The sequence below is a fragment of the Siphateles boraxobius genome, unplaced genomic scaffold (genome assembly GCF_051911475.1).
Source record: "Siphateles boraxobius isolate OS27281-9 unplaced genomic scaffold, OSU_SipBor_1 130, whole genome shotgun sequence".
Taxonomy (NCBI): domain Eukaryota; kingdom Metazoa; phylum Chordata; class Actinopteri; order Cypriniformes; family Leuciscidae; genus Siphateles; species Siphateles boraxobius.
This window is the reverse complement of record NW_027508734.1, coordinates 17,637,984-17,664,273: the sequence shown is the minus strand read 5'-3', so window position 1 is coordinate 17,664,273 and position 26,290 is coordinate 17,637,984. Positions and strand designations below refer to the sequence as shown.

The 26,290-nt window shown below is 37.0% G+C and overlaps 2 protein-coding genes across 24 annotated transcripts in view; one reads left to right on the top strand and one right to left on the bottom strand.

Annotated features, from left to right (window-relative positions):
- Positions 1 to 11,001, top strand: part of cd99l2 (CD99 molecule-like 2) — a 14,550-nt gene extending 3,549 nt beyond the window's left edge. Inside the window, exons 4-12 of one of the 4 annotated variants that reach the window (XM_077228308.1) lie at positions 1,532 to 1,600; positions 2,014 to 2,121; positions 2,837 to 2,917; positions 3,557 to 3,610; positions 7,007 to 7,075; positions 7,181 to 7,243; positions 7,316 to 7,435; positions 7,508 to 7,573; positions 7,962 to 11,001. In XM_077228308.1, coding sequence (XP_077084423.1) covers positions 1,532 to 1,600; positions 2,014 to 2,121; positions 2,837 to 2,917; positions 3,557 to 3,610; positions 7,007 to 7,075; positions 7,181 to 7,243; positions 7,316 to 7,435; positions 7,508 to 7,573; positions 7,962 to 8,023 — 692 coding nt within the window. In that variant the 3' untranslated portion in view covers positions 8,024 to 11,001. The remainder of the gene's footprint in view (positions 1 to 1,531; positions 1,601 to 2,013; positions 2,122 to 2,836; positions 2,918 to 3,556; positions 3,611 to 7,006; positions 7,076 to 7,180; positions 7,244 to 7,315; positions 7,436 to 7,507; positions 7,574 to 7,961) is intronic. The other 3 variants (XM_077228309.1, XM_077228310.1, XM_077228311.1) reach the window with 3 other exon arrangements.
- Positions 10,986 to 26,290, bottom strand: mtmr1a (myotubularin related protein 1a). Of its 20 annotated transcripts, none has more exons than XM_077228291.1 (18): positions 25,984 to 26,265; positions 25,294 to 25,399; positions 23,716 to 23,739; positions 22,846 to 22,869; positions 22,455 to 22,520; positions 21,764 to 21,842; positions 21,588 to 21,682; positions 21,346 to 21,453; positions 20,959 to 21,060; positions 20,785 to 20,868; positions 20,494 to 20,643; positions 19,441 to 19,629; positions 19,030 to 19,215; positions 18,260 to 18,466; positions 17,517 to 17,609; positions 17,233 to 17,346; positions 16,965 to 17,141; positions 10,986 to 12,236 (listed from the first exon to the last, which is right to left on the bottom strand). In XM_077228291.1, the coding sequence occupies exons 1-18, from the start codon at positions 26,106 to 26,108 to the stop codon at positions 12,069 to 12,071; spliced, it is 2,097 nt and encodes a 698-aa protein (XP_077084406.1). In that variant the 5' UTR covers positions 26,109 to 26,265; the 3' UTR covers positions 10,986 to 12,068. The 20 variants fall into 20 exon arrangements, with proteins under 20 accessions (XP_077084406.1, XP_077084399.1, XP_077084404.1 ...); XM_077228284.1 differs by having other exon boundaries at positions 16,965 to 17,137; positions 17,229 to 17,346; positions 22,365 to 22,520; positions 25,294 to 25,417; positions 25,984 to 26,255; XM_077228289.1 differs by having other exon boundaries at positions 16,965 to 17,137; positions 17,229 to 17,346; positions 21,764 to 21,838; ... (1 more) ...; positions 25,294 to 25,417; positions 25,984 to 26,255.

Here is a 26,290-nt window from a genome sequence, read left to right as displayed (position 1 = left end):
TTTTTTTATATTAAAATACATTCTCATCATAACCCAGTTTATTGTTTACTGAGTGCTATTAGTATGCCATTCATGGGTTTATCTCCTCCAAAAGTGTAAACATTGAGCCTCCCAGGCACCATCTAAACATGAGAGTGATCTGCTCAGATCCGTCAATCTCTTTCCAGCTCAACCCATAGGGAGAGTTTGGGGCATGGCTACTGTAGCAGTCTGAGCCAGAGGGTGTTTATCTGGTTTGGGAGCATGACTAATATTCAACTTCGGGTACAGAAGTGCAAGCCAAATTTCGCTGTATGTAGACCTACAAAGATTAAACTGGTCATGAACCCGTCAAAGCGAAAGAGGCATTGCGACGCACACAACGCGCTACAATGGACGCTTTAAAAGATTAGTTAACTTCAAAATGAACATTTCCTGATAATTTACTCACCCCCACGTCATCCAAGATGTTCATGTCTTTCTTTCTTCAGTCGAAAAGAAATGAAGGTTTTTGAAGAAAACATTCCAGGATTTTTCTCCATATAGTGGACTACAACAGTTTGAAGGTCCAAATCAGTTTCAATGCAGCTTCAAAGGGCTCTTTAAATTATTAGGAAATTTTAATTCTGAAGTGAACAAATGCTTTAATCATCATGCAATCGTTCAGAAAGACAAATGTTCCAGTTTATATTGTTTACTTTGACGTGTCCAGTGTAGACAGCCCTAAATAGTTGTGGCGTGTCATGTCAGATACATCGGATGGGTTTACTATAAGCGTTCACTCTAGACAGAGTGTTAGCCTACTCAATTGCTTACTCATGACAAATTGCAACACAGCTAAAAGATTTCCTAACGCCGTGTCTACACCAATAGAACCCATTATACTCAGTGATGTTGTCTACACTGAAAGGTGTGTGACGCCACACAAAAAACCCCTGACAGTAAACTGATGCCTCTTTCTATTTATGACGTAGTCCAAGCACTCACAATACTTCTCACAGGAAGGACAAATGGATTTGCAACGGTCGCTTTGTCGCGTCCAGTGTAGACAGCTTCTAGCTGTTGTGGCGTGATGGAATGCTTACAACAGTTGCGTCCGGTGTAGACGCGGTGTAATATGTCAAAAGTAGCCTACTTTTACCGATTGAGACATGCACAAGCACCCATAAGAGCTGTGTTTGTGATGTTTGAGTTGAGGGAGGCACGACGCACACAAAGGAGTGACTTCTCACTGCAGAACTTGACGCCCAGCTCCCCTCACTGGACGAGATGAGGGAGCTAGACAGTCAAATCACACCCTAACCCTACCTCTAACCATAACTCCGCCCATTACGTCCAGAGAGGGGGAGTCGGACGTCATTTGCCGCTGCAGTAAGCAGCACTTGGTCCAAAGAGCTGTTTGCAAAATATGCTGTATTTTTGTAATTCTGTAGAATCTACATAATTCACCATTCAATTATGTGATAGTTCATCACCCTTTATGACTTTTAATTATTGAAATTTAAAACCTGATTTAAAAAGTCTGAAAGAAAGATGTTCATTTGTTCAACAGTGAAACCCGGTCCAAAACCTACTAAGCCCACAGTCAAGGAACCAGCAAAGACCAAACCCAAACAAACAGGTGAGATCATAGCTGTATCACAGCTGTCTGTTCTGCTTGAAATGAACACAAAGCAAATCCCCCTACTGACCTTCTACAATAAACACTGGAGCTGTTGGCATCTTTGGCTGCTAAAACATATAGTTTTTATATCATGTGTTATGCTGAGTCAGCAGGACATTTATCCTGATAGATCACAGAGATGTATCTGTGGTAAAAAAAATTAAAAAAAAACATTGTATGGGACAGTTTAGGTTGGGGAGTAGTTTATTTTTAACATTGAATGATGCATGCCGTAAAAGATAAATCTCACAAGTGCTTTTTTGTTATTTATTTTGGTGCTCAATAATCACTCTTCGTCATAGGTTTGAATACCCAGCACCCTCTGAATGTGAACTGCTTTACAATACTAACATATTAACCTCCACTAACAGAAGAGACAAAAACTGATTTATTTGATGCCACCATTCGGCCTGCCCTGTTGCCCCGAACAACCCATAATCCTCTCCGAACTTCGGTTGCCCCTCGGAAAGTCCAGTCTGGTGTGTACCGTGCTGACAGTTCCCCTCTAGAACCGTTCATCGTGTTTGTGTCTGTGCGTGTTTGCATGAATATTTGTGTATTCAAAGCTCATTTAAAAAAATGGCCAAAAATAACATTAGATTTGATTGAGGCTAATGAATAATGCGATCATGGATTGTTTAGCATAACTTTCTATAATGCTCTAATGTTCTTCCATGTTCAAAAAATTTAATTCAGAAGAAAGTCCCTCCCTAATATTATTACATTATTAAAATAATGCATGCCTCTCATACAGTTTACATCAAATAAAAGCCATGACTTTCTTTAGCCGCTTTGCTCAAGTAATTTAGCTTGTACTCATGCGATAAAGATAATAGAATTACAGCAGCTAAAATAAGTCATGGCCACAATCAAATCTCAAATCTTTTTTTATTTTTATAACTCAGATATTTCTGTCAAATTATCCTCTGTGTCTTATACCCTAATATCACAGCACATTATGATCACATGGGCATCTTTTGCATTTGTCTTCATTATCATCTTGTCCTGTGACTTTGTGTGGGTTCCATCTTCACCGCATACAAGTATTAGGCATTTAAACGTTTTAGTTTGTTTCAAACACATAATATTACACAGAAACATTTGTTTTTCATTGTCACTTAGCTGTATTAAAATTAAAATTAGTTCTGTGCATATTCCATTTGTAATGTCATGAGTACTTATTTTGGCTGACAGATCATGAAGACTTAAATCTTGAAGATGCCCTGGATCCCAAAAATGACATCAGAGGAAAGGGCAACGACTCTGGCAAAGGCGGTATGTATTTTTCTGTTTACTCGTGTTTACCTTTCTCCATATTTAATTTTTTCAATTTAGTGGTTTAGTCTTCCATCTTTAATAAAAAAAGTAATGTATTAAGCATAATGCTGGCTTTGGTTTCAACACAAATCTGTAACAAAGAAGAATCTAAAATGTGCCTCCTTCAGATAGAACTAGCCTGCAAAACTGAGTTGTGAATAATATAACTCATTTTGATGACTGGTTTAGGCCAACATAAACTGTTTCATTAGAGCAGACTTTTTTTCCTACATTCTGAAGAGAGAAGGAAATGGTGAGCTGAAATGAAACTTTTCCTCTCAAAAGGCTTTTTCTCCAAAAAGAGATACAAAAGTAAAAAATAGCTGAGTAGGTCAAAATGGCAGATTCTCAGAAGACAGAAAGTTGAGTTTAAGGCCTCTGTTTTCTATCTGAACATCAGAACATGTTGTGCATCATCCGGTTTCAGTAAAAGCCCATGTAATCTTGAAGGTCATCAAAGGGATAGCCAAAGGAATCACACAGTAAAGTAAGACAATAATATTGCCCTCGTAATCGATCATATCACTGTGAAACTCATGTTGCTAGTCAGCATGGATTAACCCAAGCTAGCCAGATGTGTTATCCTGTCCCTGGTAGATAAAGAGCTCGGAGAAGGGGGCCGTGATGACGGCAAACCCAATAGCAGAGGTGGTAAGAAATAGAGTAACATACTTCTACCACCCGCTTCTTGATCTTCTTGGCAGGAAGAATCACATTTTGTACCCACAAATCAAAGCTGATCTCACCATTATTAAAATCTAATCGGCTTTCTGATTTCAGCCCAAGCTTTTATGGATTGAAGCATTAACCTAGTGACCACCAAAGCTCCTGATCTCTTTCATCTTAACTTTGCATGTATTTTGTGTTTAATCAATCAGATTGCTAGTTCCTTTGCTTTCTCTGGATTGTATGTGGCAGTAGGGCTGGGTAGGTTATACAGATTTCTCAAATTGGATAACACTTGATTCCTGTCTTGATTCAATTAAATATTCAATTTGATTCATTCAGAAATATTTTAGGTATGTCTCAACTAATGTTGTGAACTAACTTTACAAGGGAAGCCTGTTAATTGGTACTTTACTATAATATTTAAGTTTACATTTAACAACAGAGCCTAAATGATTATTCAATTGCTATTTATTTTTAGATAATAATCAATACAAAAAAAAAATATTTTGCCTTGAATTTTTAGTTTTATTGGGTTAAAAAAGAAAAGTATCTGCTTTTAAATTTCGTTGTCGAAATTTGATCTTTTAAAAGATTTATTCGAACATAATACATTATTGCGACATCATGAACGGGTTAATTAAATATAAAATGAACATTTAATATATTGTATATATTTAGCAAAATGCTCCTCATTAGAGTTTTATTTTAAGATAATTAACGTGCTATGGACATTGAATGGCTTTCCTTGATGTAAATGACTTTTCCGTGACTTTCTCAAGCTGTTTCACTGACGTCTTGAAACACTGATTAAACGATTACATGATACATTATATATTTCAGTAAGTTGTACTGTATCTTTCAACATACCTTTTGATCTCCATTCATGTTTATTTTGTGCTATAAGTTAGTAGTTTAAAGAGAAAGACGTTCGGTTTCGCCCACGCTCACTGCTGCCGTTGAACTGCAAAAAAAGCGTTCGCTTCCAAGTACTCCTCGCTGCAGACTGTAGCGCGGTGTCGTCACGTATTCACGTCACGTTTTGTACGTCACGTATGTGTTACCGCGCATGCGCGTTACGCGGTGACGTCACGAGTCTTTAAAACGCATGCGCAAATTTGACATCATATTTTTAAAGAACATAATGTATTAAAAAAAATCTAAAGTTATAATGAAAGCAGCAAAAAGGAGTACAGAGCACATCCATAGTTTTAACTATGCCTGATCCAAGGTAAACTTATATGGAATTTCAAAGTATATATTGTGTATTATCTGTGTAGTATTTTGTTTAAAGTTTATTTTCACATTCTGTTGCACTTCACTGTGTAAATTACTGTAAACGTTAATGGCACCTTATATTTCTTATTTTAATCATTCCTCTGTAATAGTTAATAATTGTTTATTTTTGTGCATTATAAAACATTTATTCAAATAAAGTAGTTTGAAGTTAAACCAAATACACACAGTATATTGTCAATCTCTGTATCACATATTATGCATGCCAACTCAAAAAACCAAACTCATAACAGTGATAACCTTTATTTCAAAACAAAGATGATAATTGTGTAAAAGAAATATGCACACACACAGACACACACACACACACACACACACACACACACACACACACACACACACACACACACACACACACACACACACACACACACACACACACACACACACACACACACACACACACACACACTACTCTGCTTGAAATTCCCCTCCTTCATTGAAAAAACAACTGAGCAATAGCCCTCAACCTCCTTATCGGAATAAAATCCACGCAGGACTCTGCTTCTGCCATCACCTACCCAGGTGGGCAGTCCTTGTATATTGCAGTGCAAGCCCTGAGTCATTGAGTACGGCACCAGGAAACCTTGCTTATATTGTCTGGAAAATGCACTCCAGTTCACAACACCTAATTTAGATAAAATGCAGAAAAAACAATATTGAATCATTTTGAAGAAAGGCATTAACATAGTACATACTCAAAGAAAATTATTTTTCAAAATATTTTAAACATATTACAGGAAGATGTTAGACAAAGATATGTTTGAGTGTTATTGGCTTTGTCTGTAAAGTACCTAAGAGACTTACTTTGTTTATGAACAACATAAACTAGTTAAAAAAAAAGTTTGTCAAGACAAACTGAAAGTTTGAAATAGTTTTAAAAGCTTGAAGTAGTTTTCAAGCAGAACGTTTTGATATAAATGGATAGACAGACAGATAGATAGGAAGAACAGACAGATAGATGGATAGATTGTACAGACAGCACAGTGACAACACTGTAAAACTCCCTTGATTTTTAGACCCAGGTCTCAAACACCTTTATAAGAGTAAGGTAAATTTCTTGAATAAATTGCAGGGAACTCAATACATTAATATGCTTTCTAAATGATAAAAACAAAACAAAAAAACAAAGGAGAATCACAATTAGTTTTATTTTAGCAAAATACAAATGTTCAACTCCATTACCCTACTTTTTAATTTATTTTACCACAAATTTATTTAACATAACTTACAGTACATGCACTGCATTCCGGAATGTAACTTTTATAGTATGATCTGATAATGGGGACAACACTTATTTTGCAATGGATGCAAAAATCAACTACATGACCTCATTAATGTAAGTCTTTCTGCTCTATTTGAAGACATCTTTCAAGCCTTAATCTGTTTAAAGGCGAATTAAGACTTTTACATATCATTTTAAGACTCGCTGAAACCCCTGTCATTTTTAATGCAAATTTATATCATAAAACATGTCATAACTTTTTTTTTAAATCTAAAACATTGATGCTCTATGACATCTCTTAGAATTAAAAGCCGTTAACACAAAAGCACAATTGTTAAAACAGCATAAATAAAGCTTATTGACTTACTGCCATCGAATCTCTCGCCGGAAGTGATTGAAACAAACTGCGCGCGCGTGCGTGCGCACATGCGTATTATATGAGGATAGTCATACTTTGCGCATGCGTGGTAACATATACGTCACGTACATACGTGACGTAGAGACGTGACGTCACCGCGCTGCAGTCTGCAGCGAGGGGTATCTCTTCGCTTCACACAAGGCAAGGTAGATAAGAGATCGCCATCTAGAGGAGAAGAGTGGAAATAATAGGATTCAAATAGAAAATGATTGATACATTTTGATGATCGACATTTTTTTATTTGCCCAGCCCTAATCGACAGCTCAGCTTTCTGTTTCTTGTGGGGTGCTGGGCTTTTCCTCTTTTTGGGTAACAAAAGCTTCATCTTTAGATCTTTGGGTCTGTAATGAAAAGCTAATAGGATTTGTAAACCTCAAGACTGTCCGATGCATGAGTGCTTATCGTGTTATTCCCAAGCTAATGGTCTTTTCTAATATCTCAGGTACATTATCAGACAGTGACCTTTTCGATGTGGCCAATGATAAAACCTACAACCCCGAAAAGGGCAAAGGTAACTTAAACCTCCTGACAGATCCTCAAATCGAGAGACCTGTCAATTAAGAAACAATGACTGGTCAACTACGGAAGTGTCATTTCAGGGTTTACATTTCTGCAGGTGGAAAAGGTGGAAGTGCCAGTATTGGCGGTGATGTGGATCCTGCTGATGAAAATAACTATGGTATGATTGAGTTAAATAGTATTTAGGGATATTAGAAGAACATTTTATAAAGGCCTATGTATTCATCCTTAGACACCATGGCTGAGACTGGAACCATCGCTGGTATTGTGAGCGCTGTTGGAATGGCTCTGGTTGGTGCAGTGAGCGGCTACATCTCCTACCAGAAGAAGAAGTTTTGCTTCAGCATACAGCGTAAGGAAACACTTTTCCTTCTTAACTCTACTCAGCTTTTGCACATTTATCATGTGATCGATCTCTCCACAGAGAGTCTGAATGCAGATATGGTGAAGGCAGATGCCCCAGATGCTGTTGTCGCACAGGAGCCACAAGGTACTGACCCTTGTTTATAAGGCTAATGCCTTTATTTTACTTTTTGTTTTGTTTAAGGACAAGGACAAGACTTTTAGGAGCATGCATTTTAATAAAAAAACAGTCACTGTACTTTAAAACATGCTATTGATGTATTGAATTATACTCTCTTTATCAAATACATGATGAGTGTAGAAGAAAATAATATTAAGGAAATGCATAATAATAATAATAATAATAAATTATTTGATGGTACCCAAATGGCTTTAATTAGCTTTAGTAGTAGTAAAGACTTTTTTTCTAGTCTGCATAATTAATGTTGAAAATACTTAGTAATTATATTCTATTCTATAATGATATTATTTTACATGCAAAAGTTATATTTACGTTATTTTCCTTCCTACTCCAGTTCAACAAACTCTTCTCCAGCCTCCCAACGCTGAGCCGCCGACAGAGGAGAATGTGGTGTAATCAGTCCAAACTGAAGAGGGCGCAGTTCTAAATCGTTGTTCTCCTATTTGAATGCCACTGTATTTCCCAGCAGAGCACATTTGCACCACAACGCCCTTTATTTAGTACCAATGTGACTGTTGAAATCAACCTTAAACGCAGAGTAATATCTTTTAAGTATATTCCATCTGTTCACGTGCAACAATGCTAGTAAGTCTGTTTGCAATAATATTGCTATGAAATGGAAAACACCTAAAAGTAATTTTTAGAATTAGACCCGAGAAATCAAACTCTTTTTATGGAACCCATACAAAAAGTCCCACACATACTGCGCTACAGTCTTATTGTTTGTCAAATCAGTTCATCATTCCTATTGTGCAGAAATGCATATTAAACAGTGAGACAACTGGTTAATCCAAGGTTTACAAAAAAAGGCTGATTGGATAATCATAGAATTATGCTTTTGTAGGTCAATAATGTGTTTTTCTTTTGTTTTCACAGCAAGACAGGCTTATCAGATTGGTTGTTATGGAATCTGCAAGATGATGAAGGATTTGTGAAGGCTTCTTTTGTTTGTTTTAACAAGATCTGTATATATTTGCCTTGCTTTCACAGAGCAATGTGAAAAGATTGTTACACATATATATGCAGGTTTTTGTGTCTTAGCTAACTTTTTACTAGAGTGACTTTTTGAGGAAAAAATTTGACGCTAAAGTCAGAAACTAACCGACAGCTGCTTCCTTCTAAATTGCTTTTTTGTTTGTTTTTTGTAATGACTAAAATGGATATAACTGTGAAGATGTGACGTGTGTTGATGAAGAAACTGCTTTTGTGCGTGTTAGTTGGTTGTCAGTGGTTGCAATTCCTTTTGAGGAATAGATCATTTCGGCATGATCAAAATGACTAGATACATTAGCGTGAAGTAACTTGTGGGTGAAAGTAACCAAAAAGTAGTGTTTTCATGTTAGCGCAATACTTAAGCAGTGTAGTAACTCTCGCATCGCTAATTCTGATGATCTATTGCCTTTTTTGGGATTTTAAGGGATTAATGTGCTTGTAAATCGCGTACTGTTTCCAAGTTTGTACTCAAACCGTTGTATCAGTGTATCTCTATTTACACTTGTAGCAGTAAATGTACATAAATGTTTGTGCCCCCCAGTCTTTTGAATTATGGGGAGTAGTTTTTCGCCCAAGCTTAGTGTTTGTATGGTTTCTAGCATGTTTGAGTGTTAGCTTTAAACCTTTCAGAGAATTGTTGCACCCTTCCTAGTTTTGCTATTGCCTTAATGAGTCCCTATAGCTGCTTTCCCGTTTTGCTAATTTTCCCACCCTGTTTGGGTCTGGGGTTTGTGCCACAGAGCTTGACCAGACCCTTAATTTCTTCTCATTTGGAAGGCCACCATTTGGAACTAGCAAGCAAAGTTAGCAAAACTGGATTGGAAAGCAGCGCAGTCCTTACCATCCTCTCCCTGACTTGAGATCCTCTAGATTTTCCTATAGCTGTTGTTTTTCACTGTGAATTCAGGTGCACCTTTGTTACTCCCAACCTAAGCCCTTGCCAATGGTGCTTTCCTTCCCAATGCCTTACCACACTAACATTAGGGAAGACACGCTAGCTTACTTACACGGCACTGACAGTCACGACTATTAGAAGGGCTGCCTCACTTGAATGTGTACAAACCAGACGTACCAGGTTAAGTACGTTGTTCTAATTCAAAGGTGCGGTCACATTCGCTGAGCTCCGAAACAAGGTCCATTGATAAATGTAGAGAAGCATGCTGCGCTCACATACTGTAGAAGTCAGTGAGGAACCACAAGGTTGGTCAACACGGTGTATTTGTGTGACAAACTTTAACGCAGAAATCTTTTGATTCATATAAAAATGGCCGGATTTCACCCACGAAAACTTGACGAACAACGGTAAATGTGACCGCACCTTAACACTATTGCAGTTTGAACACTTCTAAAATATTGTTAACTCACATGCCCAACATAAAGTAGATTTACAAGTCTTGAAAATGGTGATGTCAGAAACCCAGCTGCGCAGAATGTTCCCTGGTACTTTCCTTTAAACGGCACGTTCTACCAAGGCTTTTGTACAGTATCTAGGGTGAAAACAGAATGTTAGCTGAATGTAACTTTTTACTGCTTTGGCTACCAGAACAGTGTAGGTTTTTTGGTGCTACACTTGTCAGAAATGAAGAACACCAAAGATGAAATGTGAGGGTTTTGACTTTTTGCATGTTCTTTGACTTTGGTGTGAGTCTTGTGGAATGAATTTGAAACCACTGAGTAAAAGATACAACAGTCTCGTTAGGGCAAGAAATTCACAAGTGTCTTGCACATTTTTGTCAACATTATCATGTTTGTTGAACTGCTACCAGATTTGTTGCTTGGACACATGGTGTGACTGTTAAAAACCTCCCTAATTCTTTCAATTGACCTGAATCTATTGAATCTACATTTCTGGGTACTATATGGTGGATGTTTAGTTTGTAAGGATCTCTGGGCTCTCTGGTGTCGTTTGGCCAGTATAGTTGCAATTTTGTCAAAACAAGGGTGTATGTGCTGAACTGTACAGATATGCATGTTTTGGATTCTAGCTGTAGATAAAGTTTTTTTCTTGTGTACTGGGTTTATTTATGAACTTGAGAAATGTGAAATTGGAGAAATTGGAAATGAAGTTTCTGAAGCGTCTTGATTTGCACTGCCAGTTTAGTTATTGCATCACGATACTGCCACTGATCGGATTGTAATGCTCGGCTTTAATGTGAACCAGAAATATTGACCTTCATCACAGTTTTCATCAGTGCCTACTAACTCAAGTACAGAATGTGATGAAAACACAATTAATTACACAGATATCAACTGGCAATCCTATTCTAAACATTGTAATATTCAAATTTAATAAAATTTCACAATGTATTTCACTGGTTATACTTGGTGGTAAAAGATCAGCATAAAGAAACCCAATAATAAACAGTTTATCTCGTCTTTCATTCCTGTGGTTATTTATTTTTCTTAAATTCAGGATGCAAGTTTTTGGAGTCGTGTTTTTTGTTTTGTTTTGTTTTTTAAACATGTAGAAAGAATAACCAGGGCTGCACAAATACAAAAATACACTCATAAAAGAAAGAAAAAATACATTATAAATTCAGTTTTTAAAATATTACATGTAATTGGCTTTTTAAAAATATGGCATCCTCTGTTCAAATGATCAGGGCTGTGTAAAGACCATTGGTGGAAATGGTTCTAAAGATCTACTCACAGACAAAACATTTCTTTGCATTCAGATTATCAAACATGAGTATATAACAAAAAATCAACAGGGGGTTAATATCAGATGGTCCTTATTTACCTTGTAAACGTACATTTCAGAAGTGCAATAGTAGTGCAATATTAGGATGTGCACATAAAAACTTTCATACTAACAGAAAAGCAAAGATCAATGCAATATGTGGTTCCAAAATGGCAGTATCACAACAGCAATATTAAAGAACCCAAAATGAATTAGTAAAACCTAATAAAATAACATTAAAACTTAAACCATGAATACAAAACACAAAATGAGTTCATAGGTAGGGAAATAAATTTTATGTAAGATTTTTTAAATTACTAAAGTGATGTTAAAGGTTGTAGAGGTATTGGCACAAAGGAAGGCAAAGCTGAGGCAGTAAAGAAAAACTATTAGACAAAAATAGAAAAAATTACAGTCACAAAGAAACACTGATTAAAATAGAAAAAAATATATAAATTATTAAAAAGTAGATTTACAAGTTAAAATACCGGCCTATTTTTTTCAGAAACTGAATCACAATCAAAAGGTTCTGTGTTTTAAAGGAAGTCTACACATTATAAAACACAACCGAAATTAAACTAAATTGTGTGGGAGACTGTCCTCCCATGTAAATACACTGGCCCTCTATACATCCTGCCAAAAGCATTATCCAGTGAGAAATGACAGATAGATTTAAATATCACATTATCATGTTTACTGTAACCTATAGATTCCTACCACACATTCTGTTAATAATGAATCCTCTCTAATTTGAGCATTGCATGTATGTTACACAGAGGAGTGTAGTGGTGTACCGCCATGTGAGGGAGAATACGCATGCTCTGATGAAGAGGAGATTGAGCGTGATGAAGATGCTTCTTTCTGCAACTCTTCCACCTTCCTCTGTAGCTCTGCACGCAGATACAGCAACTCCTTCAGGTTCTGGTGTACAGGCATCTGAACACAAGTCAACACACATTTCAGTTCCCTCAGTGTCAGTTATAAAAGCTCTAGTTGTTTTTAGGCAACAAGCATTACATGACCATACTAATTGTTTAAATGCCTGATTTACGTAGTGGTTGCCCATATTAAGTTTGTATTCTGGCTATTTCTTGGAACAGAATAAATAATTAAGGGCCAAAAATGTAGGTTCAGGAAGAATAAGTCAAATGACCTTTATTTATATAGTGTTTTATACAATCCAGGTTGTTTTCATAGCAGCTTCACGGTAATAAACAGGAAATTAACGGTCAATGATGCAAACTGCAACAAAAATGAAACCAATTCTGCTGTAAATCAGCTCTGCGTAAGACAATAGTGTCTTCTTTTGCTTCAGCTCAAATCTGTTTAGTGTTGATTTAATTCCGTTCAATAAGTGTTGACGCTGCAAAATTCATCAATTATATAAAAAAATTTGAATCAGCTATAAAGCAGCTCTACAGAAAACAGTGATGTCATCATCCAGCTCAATTCAGTTGAAGTTTAGTTCTCATTATATAGTGTCAGTGCAGTCAAATCAATAATATTGCTGAATATTAAGTCTTTTAAACCCCAACTAACCAAGCCAAAGCCAACAATGGCAAGGAACCCAATCTTAGGGGGTGTTTACATGACACCTTTTTCAACTAAAAACAGACTTTTTGGCCATTCATTTACATGTCAACAGCATTTTGGGGGTTTGAAAATGCAACTACGGCTGTTGCGGTGAAGGAATATCCCTTGTGGTGATTGTGAGTGGCTCAATATTGCAATATGCGATATTACTGCCTTTTTATTATTATTATTTTGCTATATAATAATGTTGTCAGCAGACACAAGGACAAAGGAGATTCCAAAACAAAACAGGCTTTGTAAATAATCCTAATACCCTGGATGAAAATGCAGAAGAATAACACAAACCACATAATGCATAAATGAGAACTGACCAAAAACAACTGAAACACAGGGTTATATAAATGGGCAGAACAAAGGAAAGTAAACTAGATATGTGAAACTAGAACACAACTATTGCAACAAACGAGGACGTAATCAGTAACCAATGAAACCGAAACTAAACAATAGGGAAACAGGAACTAAAGGAAACAGAAAAAAATGTCAAAATAAGGGTCCAGATGACAGAACATAAACCTGACAATAGAGCTGCACGATACTGGATAAATTGAGAATGATGATTTTTTGTTTTAAATAGATCATGATTCTGAACAGACAAAATAACTTGTAATTTACTAGAGCAGGGGTATTCAATTAAAATTCTAAGAGGTCCAGTTAGAGAAAATTTCATCAAGCAAAGGTCCGCAACATCACAATGACTAACGTTATCTAATGACTAAGCGTTATCATTCAGTGCCACAGCCTAGTAGTTGTATGAAAATATGTAAGTAGCCTAGTCAACAGACGACTGTCAAATAAAATAAAAGTCCAATTCAATAATATTTCAACAATATTTATTGTCAGTTTATATATTGAACTGTAGGGATCATAAATAATAAGTACTCTAATAATAAATTATCAATTTAAATAAAATAAAGGCTGCATTTAAAAATAAATGATAAATAAATAAAACACAACAGAGAGCTTTTGAAAAATGTGCATCTCAAAATAAAGTGCTTAATTTTAGAAAAATTAAATAAAAAGTATAGCTTGAGTTTCCCGTTTACTTTTTAGTTAACTCCCTTTCACATCTTAAGTTTAAATTCATTTTAACTTAATTTTAACATTTTATAATAAACAATCTCAACACATATTAACAATTGAACAGCTTTAACACCTCCTTTTCTCTTTCTTTCCCTTTTATATCCCACTTCCCCACCTTTTCTTGCTTAGTGAGAAAAGTGAGAAAAGTGAGCCCTTGCTTGTCCTGCCAGGATTTTAAATCTGGGCTGGAATGGTGTTAGGGCCATTCTCATACACATGTGTAGGTGCTCGTTGGTGAGCCTGGATCTATATTTGCTTTTAATAATGTTCATTGTGGAGAAAGCTGCCTCACAGTTGTATGTGAAGCCAAACATGGTAAAGATGTACAAGGCTACTTTCCTCAGACCTGGGAAAGCGGTCTCTGAGACCATTTGAAGCCAGTAAGTGGCAGGATCTGTTTTTCCAAAATGCTCTTTCAAGGCCACATCTGCTTGGAGATCGACCAGTTGCATCTGGAGAGGCCCAGCATTTGCCCACTTGAAGAGCAGTGTGACTTCCTTTGAGAACCCCTCTGAGATCTGTGATGAGGAATGGGTTCTGAATGAACAGGGTGAACTGCTGTCCAAAGCTGAAGCTGTCAAAACGCTTGCTGAAATTTACAATCAGCTTGTCAACAAAGTCAACAAAAGAAGACACCTCTCTCTCACCCTGAACCTGTTCCTTCACAGTTGGGAAGTGTGCACAGTCTCCCTGCAGGTCTTCCCTAAACAATGCAAGTTTCCTCTGAAAGGAACGGACAGCTGTCATCAGATCACAAACTGAATTGTCCTTGCCCTGTAGCTTTAAATTCAGTTCATTCAAGTGTGAAGTGATATCAACCAAAAAAGCCACAATATCCATCTTCTTGTCATCCTCCAAAAAGAGAGGAAATGTTTCTGCCTTCTGGCTCTTCAGCTGTGTCAAGCTGAAGCTGCGATTTCCCGTCGGATAGACCAAAAGCGCTCCAACACCCTACCTTTGCTGAGCCATCTTACATTGTTGTGTAGCAGAAGGTCATCAGCATTTGCATCAACTTCTCTGAGGAATTCCCTGAGCATGCGATGCTGATGGGAAGAGGAAGCTCTGAGAAAGTTTATCATTCTCATCATTGTGTTCATCACCTCAGCATACTCGTCTGACAGGGTGGAGCACAGGACTGACTGATGAATTATGCAATGGTAAGAGATGAGTTGAGGATTGTCCTCTTTCATTCTTGCCACAGCTCCTCTCTCTCTCCCTACCATGGCAGGGGCTCCATCTGTGGTTATTGAAACCACTTGTTTCAGCTCTATTGCCCTCTTCGTTAACATCTCCTTTATGGCCAGGTAGATGTCCTCTCCTCTTGTACTGGTCTGAAGGGGTGTGACACCTAACAGGTCTTCACAGAACTTTTCCTTGTCCTTGTTAAAGAACCTTACAAAAACTAACAGCTGAGCATTGTCAGACACATCAGTGGACTCATCTACAGCTAAGCCTATGCATGGTGCCTTGTGAATTGCTTCATCCAGCTGAGCTAGCACATCCTGGGTTAATATTTCTGTTTTCTTTGTGGCTGATGATGCTGACATAGGTATTTGCTTGATTTTTACACACGTCTTCTTTTTGTTTTCCCTCAAGTAAGGTTTCAGCTACCACACTCATGCACTCCTTGACAACCCCTGCATCAGTAAAATGGTTTTTTATGTTGGCCCAAAATCCAAGCAACTTTAAGGGAACATTCGTTAGCACGTTGTTGGGCAGTGAATGAATGTGTTAGGATTCTGCTGGATCGATCATATTGGGCTTTTAGATCGTTTATTTTCTGTGCCCTCAGTGCGGATTTAAGTGGGTATGTTTGGTCAAACGATTTGTGCTTTGTCTCATAGTGGCGCTTCACATTGCCGCTCTTAATAATCGCGACAGTCTCTGAACATATGAGACATACCGGTTTTGAACTGCCCGTAGGAAGAATGAACATGAAAGAATCTGTCCATTCTTGATTGAAAGCTCTGTTTTCGCTGTCCACTTTTCTTTTTTTAGAGCACGCCATGTGAAACGTCGTCTCTCTTTCGTCTCGTCTCTCCCTGTGTGTGTGTGTGTGTGTGTGTGTGTGTGTGTGTGTGTGTGTGTGTGTGTGTGTCTCGCGCGCGCTGACTCGAGTAGCATCACATGACGATTTACAACGCATGCTATTGGTCTGTGACTTTCCTGGGCCGCGCTAAACCAGTACCATAAATGCTAGAAAAGCTGCGCAGGTTAAAATAGAAACGCTCCGTCAAACGTTAATAATTCTCAATAATGTATGGGTTATTGGTCCGGGTCCGGACAGAACGGCGGCTGGGTCCGGATCTGGACCGCGGTCCGCCTATTAGTGACCTCTGTACTAGAGGTTCTGACAAACGTTAATTGGTGCAGTCTATTTAAAATGTTTGATGATATAAATAGGTACTTCATTGTTTCATTACTGGATGAATCAATGTTTTTTGAAAGAATCTCTTGAGTGAATGATTCAATGACAAATCTTTTTTTTAAGTCACTTGTCGCCATCTACTGGTGCAACAATGTAATCGATGCAATCGTTATTTGAAGCGCCATGTTACTTTCAAATGGTGATTTGCTCAATTTTGATCGCTAGTGTTTATATCCGAACTATAAACTTTTATTCCAGTACTTCTGTGACAATTTGAATTTCTGTAAGACAGAAATAATGATACTGTGTGGTTGAAAAGAAGCCATTTCATACCTAAACATGATAACTGTTCTAACATTCAACGTTTTTGAAAACGGTGACGTCATGCGTATTACGTGTTTAGTCTATAGGCGCATAGTGTTTCTTTACAAAGTGACGTCGCCAACTACTGGCCTGGCTGGCATAATACAGCGTTTTTAATAATTTTCATGGATCTGTGTGAACGGAGATCGTTTTAACAACGTTGTCGCCTGTATGCGAAAAACGCAAAGGAGAAAACTTTTCCGTTATTAGTACAAACGTACGCTCAAAGTAACCCTTAAATTTGCTAAAGTGTTTTGCACCTGTGGTCTCATGCGGGGGTTCCAGCGAACGTAGTATCCAGCCCACAGCTCCAAATGTCTTAGACTGGCCAAGGGGTACAGCACATGGTTTTCATAGTCTACATAGAAGGGGTTGGTGAAGTCCTCTGGCTGGCTATTGATGTAGGACCACAAAGACACCGTCTTATTGTTCACTTCCTGAAAAAAATATAGTTAAAAAAAATTCAGCTATGAAACATGTAGGTCACCAAAACTCCACCCTCCCCTGGATTGGCACAATGGTACATGCCTTTTCCACTCGCTCCTGTTCACTGTTGTAAAGGAATGTACCAAATAGGCAGCTGTAGAGGTGATCCAGGATGGTGACGAGGAAGAGCTCATTAAACTCAAAGGCAGTGGGAAACTGAGAACACATCATAAAGACAGCCACAGTGAGTTCTAAAACATCAGTCTCCATTTCTTGTGAATTCATATGAATTTGGCTCAATGATAAATCACACACAACATTGTAAATAATATTTCATTATAAATTAAAATAGCTAGTGATTAGATAGCAATAAAGGTATAGATTACCTGTCTCATAATTTGCCAAACACAGTCTATGAACTGCACAAATAGAGGCGAGCGCTCAGAGTTTGCATGATTTTCATCTCCATGTCCAACACGCTGTGATATAGAGAGATGAGAGTAAGATTTTTCTTTTTAAAGAAATCAATATTTCTATTCAGCAAGGACATATTAAATTGATCATAAGTGCCATTAAAAACATTTGTTACTAAATATTTATATTTCGAATTAATGTTATTTTGAACTTTCTATTTAAAGTGTATCAAGGTTTCCACAAAATATTAAGCAGCACAAGGTTTTCATCATTGATAATAATAAGAAATGTTATTGAGCAACAAATCAGCATATTATTTCTGAAGGATCACGTGACACTGAAGACTGGAGTAATGATGATGAAAACTCAACTTTGCCATCACAGGAATAAATTACATTTTAAAAATATTAAAACAGAAAAAAAAAATTTGTTGTGATAATATTTCACAATATTACTTATTTTACTGTATTTTTGATCAAATAAATGAGTTGAAAAATGAATAAATGAGTGAGCATAAGAGACTTATGTCAAAAACATTAAAAAAATCGTTCAATTATATTAGATAATATAAATACAATATTATATATCAGGCCTAGAACTCCTTACACACTCTTTTGTGTTCACAGTTTACATATAACAGATCTGATTGGCTAAATTAGATTTTTTACCCCAATACATTAGGTTCTATTTCACTGACACACTCAGCATCCCTCACCGCAGCAAACTTGTGTCCGAAGCCGATCCATTCCTTCTCCAGCAGCACCTGGAAGCCCCTGAGAGTCCTGTAGTAGGAGTCCAGCATCAGCATGGACAAAGAGGTGAGCTGAGCTGTGCGGTCCCAGCCATCACTGCAGTGCACCACCACAGAGCTCTTACTCGACTCAACCTTATCTGCAATCCGCACTGCACCCACAAGCAAAATCTATAGAGAGAGAGAGAGAGAGAGAGAGAGAGAGAGAGAGAGAGAGAGAGAGAGAGAGAGAGAGAGAGAGAGAGAGAGAGAGAGAGAGAGAGAGAGAGAGAGAGAGAGAGAGAGAGAGAGAGTCAACTGATTTAAAAGCTTCTAATTGTCTTGCTTTCTGATTCTGAGTCTTCTGGGATACTCGTAAACTTCGAGCGGAACTGATTTTATACATTGCTAAATCCACTCTGTAAAAATGGAAGGGCTCAGAAAAGTTCTCACACTGTGTACACCAGATGCGAGCTGCTACGACAAAAGCAAATAGAATTCATTATAATCAGTGATGCTGTCTAGACTGGATGCGGTGCAACACGACTGACGCCCAGTTCTATTTCTGATGTACTTCAAGTGCTCGTGCTACTTCTGACACAAAGAACAAATGGATTTGCAATGGTCGCTTTGTGTTCAGTGAGGGCATTTTCTAGCTGTTGTGGCGAGATGTGACAATGGGCGCGTCTGGTGTAGAAACGGTGTCAGAAAGGTCTTGCATTATTTGTTTGCTAAATATCAGATATGCTGTTTACCCGTATGTACTCCAGCCAGTGTGTGGCATCTATGGCCGAATGCCAGCGAGGTTCATCGATGGTGGGGTAGACCACCTCCTTCAGCTTACGCAGAGACTCTCTCATAACATGAATGTTTGGGATCTCCAGGAAAATCAGCTCCATGCTGGGGTAGAAATTTTTATTCTCATAACCTCCATCTTTAGCCTGAGGCATAAAAGAGCAGAAAATAGGTAGAGAAGATCATAGCTTCCATTTTCAGCTCATGACTAGCACAGATGGCTACTGAATAATTCAAATTACATTTGTGGAAAACAACATGTGCGTTATGTGTGTTAGAGACACTTAAAAATATGTTTCCTGCATTTCCCTTCCCTCTGCAACATTGATGAACTGAACTGAAAAAACATCAGTCAAGGAAATCACTTTTACCTTGTGATTATCTGCCACGGTGTTCTGCCGAGCATCAAATATAGTGAGTTTATGGGATTGTGCATTGGCATCCATGATGGTCTGGAGGTAATGCTCATCCTCCTTACACCGGCGGTCTGTCGGGCCCACCATGGGCTGACTACAGCGCACTATAGTGGCCTGGGTTTCTGGGTGGATCCATGATAGGACCTGAAAGAGGACATGAGGTACAACGTCCAGAATGATTTTAAATGCTCAAGTGCCAATAATTGAAATAGTTTTTAGGCTTCTTCTTCTATTTTGGTATTTTTTTCTCCCCAGGTTCTCTGTTTTTTGCCTGATACACAGGTATAAGATATCTGAAAAACTTCCAGCTTTGTTGACTTCATTTAGATCTTTGTTCTATTGTGGTTTTTTTTTCTGCTTGCAATTAGCCTCTTTGTTCTTCATGTTACTATTGGGCACTTGAATAATTACTGAGAAAATTTTACCTGTATTAATATCGACCGGCATTGGAAATTAACCAGGCCTCAGGGCAAAAATGCTACGAAAGTGAAAAGAAATCCCCCACAGGTCCTCGTACTGCCACAGTGACCGGTAAGATTGATAATCGGATTTTTAATAAAAAATTAAAAGATTTTTTAAAAAGGTTTTGAAAGAAGTCTCTTATGCTCACCAAGCCTAGATTTATTTATTTAAAAATACAGTAAATCATTAATATTGAAATATTATTACAGTTTAAAATAACTTTTTTTCTTCTATTTTAATATATTTTAAAATGTCATTTATTCCTGAGATGGCAAAGCTGAGTTTTCAGCGTCATTACTCCAGTCTTCAGTGTCACATGATCCTTCAGAAATCATTCTAATATGATGATTTGACGCTCAAGAAACATTTCTTCTTGTGCTTATTCTAATTTTTGTGGAAACAGTTATATGTACAGTATATTTTCAGGATTTAATGAATAGAAAGCTCAATAGAAAAGCATTTATTTGAAGTTGAAATATTTTGTAACATTATTAATGTATTTAAATGTCTTGCTGACACAGCCCACAGACACACACGCTCACTTACCGGTATACGATGTTTCATTCTGAAAGAGGCCACTCGTTTGATTTCATCCTCTTTAATACTGGTTGGGGTAACAAGCAGAGCAGGGTAAGTGTCACACACTTCATAATTACTGTTGATCTTACTGATCGTCCAGCTCTCATTGGGCAAACCCTGCAGACAGTGTGGGGACAGAAAATTGAGAAAAAAGAACTACACTATGGCTGATTGAAGCAGTATTATTCTGACTTCAAGTTTTCAGTCAGACCACTCTAATCTTTTTTTTTTTTTTTTTTAGCAACGTGCAAAACTCACCATTCTTTTATACTCTGCCACTGGATCATAAACCTTCCATCCATCCTCTGGAAATTGCTCTTTGTATTGGAAGGCGAATAGGGACTGGAAGAGAAAAAAGAGCAAATGGATTTGTGGAGACATGAACCTACAGTACTGGAACCAATCACTGCTTTGACTGGAGCAATGACGTACCTGCTCATTGGTCAGGGGGAAGGCATGCTTTGTCAACGCTTCTAAAATCTCCACATTATTCTGTTCCTCCTTTTTATAAGCAAACCTGGGACTCCTCATATCCTATTAAGACAGATCACAGATCATTAGCATGGAGAAATCAGACTAAAATAATTGTAAATCAGATCTATTTTTTGGCGGTTGCAGCGATGGCTTGCATTCCTCGGCGGTTGGCTTGTCAGTATCGCAGAATTACAATATTGAGGTTATTGCGACAGCCCTACCATGAATCAGTTACGACAATAATTACCCCTATAGACCGTCTCTGTGTTTAATCCAAACACTGTGAGTGGATGTTTACTATAAGTGGAACAGACCAGCATGTGGGTGGATGGTGGTGCATCTGACCTTACAGACGATCTCCATGCCACTAGTATTCTCCCCATGACTCTGTACACCGATGGTCTCCAACCTGCTGATGGCACCCAGGTTCACATCCAATATGAAAGGAGCGTCCTGCATGAATGGAATAAGACATCTGCTAAACTTGAATGTTTCATTTCATTGTGTGTCCATATTACAAAATATCAAGACACATTGATCTTGAAAAAATAGACAAAAAAATTCTGTTCCACTCTTTTGAGACGCACCCGTCCTAGACTGACAAAGTAGAGTTTGTAGTCTGTTACTGTGAGTGTGCCGGTCACAGCTCCAGTAAAAGGACAGATATACATCACATCTTTAACTGCGGAGACAGAAGAAAACAAATGTTACCCGACACGAGCAGATACAGGAAACAAGAGTCAACATGAATGATCCGACATACCAGTGGTTTTGATTGTCTCTCCAGGGACAAGTGGGACTTCATCCATGGGCGCTTGTTTTCGTGCATCCCTGAATACTTGCTACAGGGTAAAAAGACACCAAAACGTCTCAAAACACAAATAGCCCTCATTTTATTATGCTAAATATTAGGTTCATACATAACCATTTGAAAGGTTGTGGTTAGCAAGATTTTTTTTTTAATGTTTTTGAAAGAAGTCTTTAATTCGCACCAAGGCTGCATTTATTTGCTCAAAAATACAGTTCAACAGTAAAATTGTGAAATATTATTACAATTTAAAATAAGGTTTTTTCCATTTTAAAATACTTCAAAATGTAACTTATTACTGTGTTGGCAAACCTCAGTGTCACATAATCCTTTAGAAATCATTCCAATATGCTCATTTTGTGCTCAAGAAACATTTCGTATCATCACAGCTGAAAACGGTTGTACTGCTTAATATTAAACAAACAGTATTTATTTGAAGTAGTCAACATTTTTTACATGATTACAAATAATTTGAATTTATATCAATTTAATACATCCTTATTTAATAAACTGTTGAATAGTAGTGTATGTTTTATCACATTAAAATAGCTGATACCATGAAGTCTAGGCTGATGTAAGGGCTTGACAGAAGAAAGAAGGAGGAGGGTGAGAGTAAGCAAGTAGAGCTTAAGCGAGAGAAACTTGCCGTAGTGTGAGACGGCAGTTCAATGTCGCTGTCAAACTGACAGCCATCTTCACCAGAGTCCCGAGACTGAGCAGAGGCCGCAGGAGAAATACAGAATATGTGACGAAGAGAAAAAAGTTTGTTTAAAAGTTCCTGCAGTTTATAAAGAATATGAGGAACAGAAAGAGAAAGAATGCAACAGAGATAATAGTTGCTCTTTAGGGTTGATAGGTCACATCCTCACACAGAGACAGGAAGTGTGATTTGAGGAGGCAGAGAACACAGAAAAAAATACAGCTGCTCAGCCATCACTGCTACACTAGTACATCTGTGCTAAGGCCAACTAAATAATTCAAATGTATGTTCTGATGTGTTTCTGTGCAGATCTCAGACTCTTGATCTTGAGCCTTACCATTAAGTTTGTCCTCCTTGACACCTGGAGAACACACATAGAAATCAGACAAAAATGAGTAACAAACACACAGACTTTCATGAGCATGTAGGCACAAAAGCACGTGGACTTAACACACATTAGACGTAATCTTAGCGAAAATGTCATATTTTACTCCAATATCAGAAGTAAAAAATGTGATTTTGCAAGAATTTTTTTTAGGACCATTAATATGTATTGAGTAACCTATATATAATGTAAAAAAATCAAAGTAATGTGTTAAAAATCATATATTTTTTAATTGTCAAGTGCATTTTATAAAGAACAATGTTAAGTAGCTTTACATGCATTACTGTATAAAAGCGTTGAACTTTTTTAAAAAAGAATAATACTTTTATTCTATGATGCATTAAATTGATTCAAAAGTGACAGTAAAGACTTTTACATTGTTACAAAAAATGGAAAAAATAGCATTTAAAGTAGCATATAATGTTTTAATTTGATAAAAAACAGATTTCCATTAGAGTAGAGCAAAAACTTGTCTATGGCAGGCGGCAACAGTTGTATCCTAAAACAGGCTCCATTTTCTATGCAAATTATTAGTTTTTTTTCTTTTGAATATGGTGTGAAATATGACGAGACATTTCTTCATTTAACAGCTGGATGAAGCACAAACAAGAGCTTATGAACAGAGGACAAACACGTAACTGCACAAAAAGACAGTGTGCAAAAAACAATAAGGCAAACATACTAAAACTAAAGCAAGTGTGCACAAACAGTAGTTATATATTTGTGGTGTTATGTATAATCTCTAATTTATAACTCAAAGCAGGGCAGAGCAGTGGTCCTGTTAAAGCAAACTGACAAACACCCCACTACCATCACCCTTACCCTGAAATCTATCTTCTTCCCAACCTGTCAGTCAAAAACACAATATCATAATGACTCACTCTGAGACAAAACACTTAACAAAATTGGTCCACATTCATTCTGAATACCATGTTTCCAATCTTAAAATTAATCTACTACACAGTAAGACAATAAAATCTAATCTTTTTCATTTTAACAAAACTCAAAATTTCACTTCCATTCCATACGTTTATTTAGTAAGAAATAGAGTAATAAGTGAGATCATGTACAGTCAGCTGGTCATTATCACAAAATAAAACCATTAATGGTTCCTTATTAACACAAAATAAACCTCTACTGTGTGATAAGAACATTTAAAAGGCAGCTATATAACTTATGTATATATAACTTAAGACTCAATTATACTGTGAAAAATAATCATTATAAATGTGTAAAATATTATTCAGAAAATATTTAGTTTATGTTTTTTTTCTACTTACTATAGAACATTATTTATTTGATAACTTTACAGTAAGGTCTCATTCGTTAATTAACAAACAATGAGCAAATATTCTTACAGCATTTGTTAACCTTTGCTGGTAGTTCACAGTGCATTGACTAGTGTTAACAGATACAACCTTGGATCTTAAAAATGTATTAGTAAATGTTGAGAATCTAATCTATATCATTTTACTTCTTTTTTTATTTTACTCTTATTAATTTCTATCTATTTTGTATTTTTTATTTTATTTATTAAAATTATATATATATATATATATATATATATATATATATATATATATGTATGTGTGTCTGTGTGTGTGTGTGTGTGTGAGACATGACGTGCATATTTCTGTGTCCTAGTGCATTATTTCCTCCTAAAATAATTTGTAAAAATCATGACATACAGTACATCACTTTATTCTATAAAACCTATTTAGTTTGAATTCATTTTAAGTACATTTAAATAATACATATTGTTTTGTTATTTTAAACCCCCAAAATGTCAGGTGGTGCAACTGTCCAAACAAATGTACAGACTAAGAAAACTATTTAAAATGGTGTCTAAATAATAAGAAATTAAAAACTAAATACTATGGCATAATTTAAGGTTTGAAATCTTTCATATCATTTTATAATTTCATATATTTTAATATCAGTAGTTTTAAAGCTGTTGAGATAACTGAAAAACTTTTGTCCAGCAATTTGTATATTCTCAAATGTCAGGGTGGCAAACATGGATCTTTCATTATGAATTGACAAGGTAATAACAGTAAACATGATAATGCATCATCCAGAGGTTGTGGCAGACTGAAAAGGTTTGTAGAGCTCTCAAATACTGGTAAAAACTGCTCATTTTAAATGTGGGAAGGTTTGTACATTTCCCATGTCAGGTGGTACAACTACAGTACATACTATTTTGGTTGTATTGCCTGACATAAAAACAGTCTAAAAATGAATTTAAACACTCTTATTATGTATTTATTTTTACCACCGTTTTCCCCTAACACTTCCTTGTGGCCCCCTGGGAGAACCCAGTTTGAAAACCCATGTTCTAGCAATTCGGGTCTGATTTAAAGTGAAAAACATCCTTAAAACACCATAAAGTGAAAAACACACCTTGCATTCACGGGTAATGGCTTCTGGAGGGACACCGCCAGAGATCTGGCTGGAGATAGTGGCGGCTATCAGCTGTTTACACCATTCCACATGAGATCCAGATGGACTGTATGAGGAAAAACAACTAACACATAACACACTTAAGCAAGCACTTCAGTCAATGCATCTGCCATTATCTGTAATGATGAGAAACTAGACTCCATTCTGGCATAGTTAGATGCATTAATGTGCAGTGCTGATATCCTGTGGTCTGTAGACTAAAGATGACAGATGGTGCATGAGGTCAGAGAAATGTGTCACACAGTCTGTTCTTTTAAAACTGAACAATTAAACGACATATATTGCACTTCTTCCATCCAGGCTTTAAAAATGTTTTGCTTCAAAGGTGTTTTAGTTAATGTATCACTTAAGTGGTAGCAAAAGCAATAACCTTAAAACGATGATGGGAAGATGCATGCCGTTTCGGTTGGATAGAAAGCATTCACAGTTTTAATATAAATGGTTTTGATTCTAGTATTATTTGAGCAGAAAATAAACTGTACTACACTATAGGCCAATATTTTAACAATAGGCATATCATCTGCCTATAACAGCATTCAGTATAACGCGCGTGCACACCGTAAATAGCTTTTTTTTTAACGTAAAGTTCACATATAATGGCACATTTGAGGATAAAACCAAGACATGCACCTGTCTAATGAATCTTCGCTGTCTTGTCGAGATGCAGGGATTCCTCCTCCGAGGATTTGAGGTTTTCGCGGCACCGGCGGCAGCACCGGACTGTCCGAACCCGACGAATGATGCTGTTTCTCCATTTCCCAGCTTCCCGAGCTCCGTCTAGTAAGATGTGAATGTATTTTAGCTTCCTCCAGTCCGAGAGCTGAATTTCTGTGTTTAGGAAGTCATCTCTATGTGGCTGTACGTGTGCAGAAGTCTGTGGTTGTCTTTCTGCTTCCTGCTCTGATGCTGCCTGCCGCTCGCTGACAAATAGCGTTTC

What these genes read in the sequence shown, in the direction of transcription:
- mtmr1a (XM_077228284.1), bottom strand. Translation starts at nt 26,108, where the DNA reads ATGGAGAAACAGCATCATTCGTCGGGTTCGGACAGTCCGGTGCTGCCG. An exon ending in TCCCCCTGACCAATGAGCAG is followed by an intron (nt 20,869 to 20,958) that starts GTACGTCATTGC and finishes TTTCTCTTCCAG; the next exon opens with TCCCTATTCGCCTTCCAATA. An exon ending in TCGGACACAAGTTTGCTGCG is followed by an intron (nt 17,610 to 18,259) that starts GTGAGGGATGCT and finishes TCTATATCACAG; the next exon opens with CGTGTTGGACATGGAGATGA.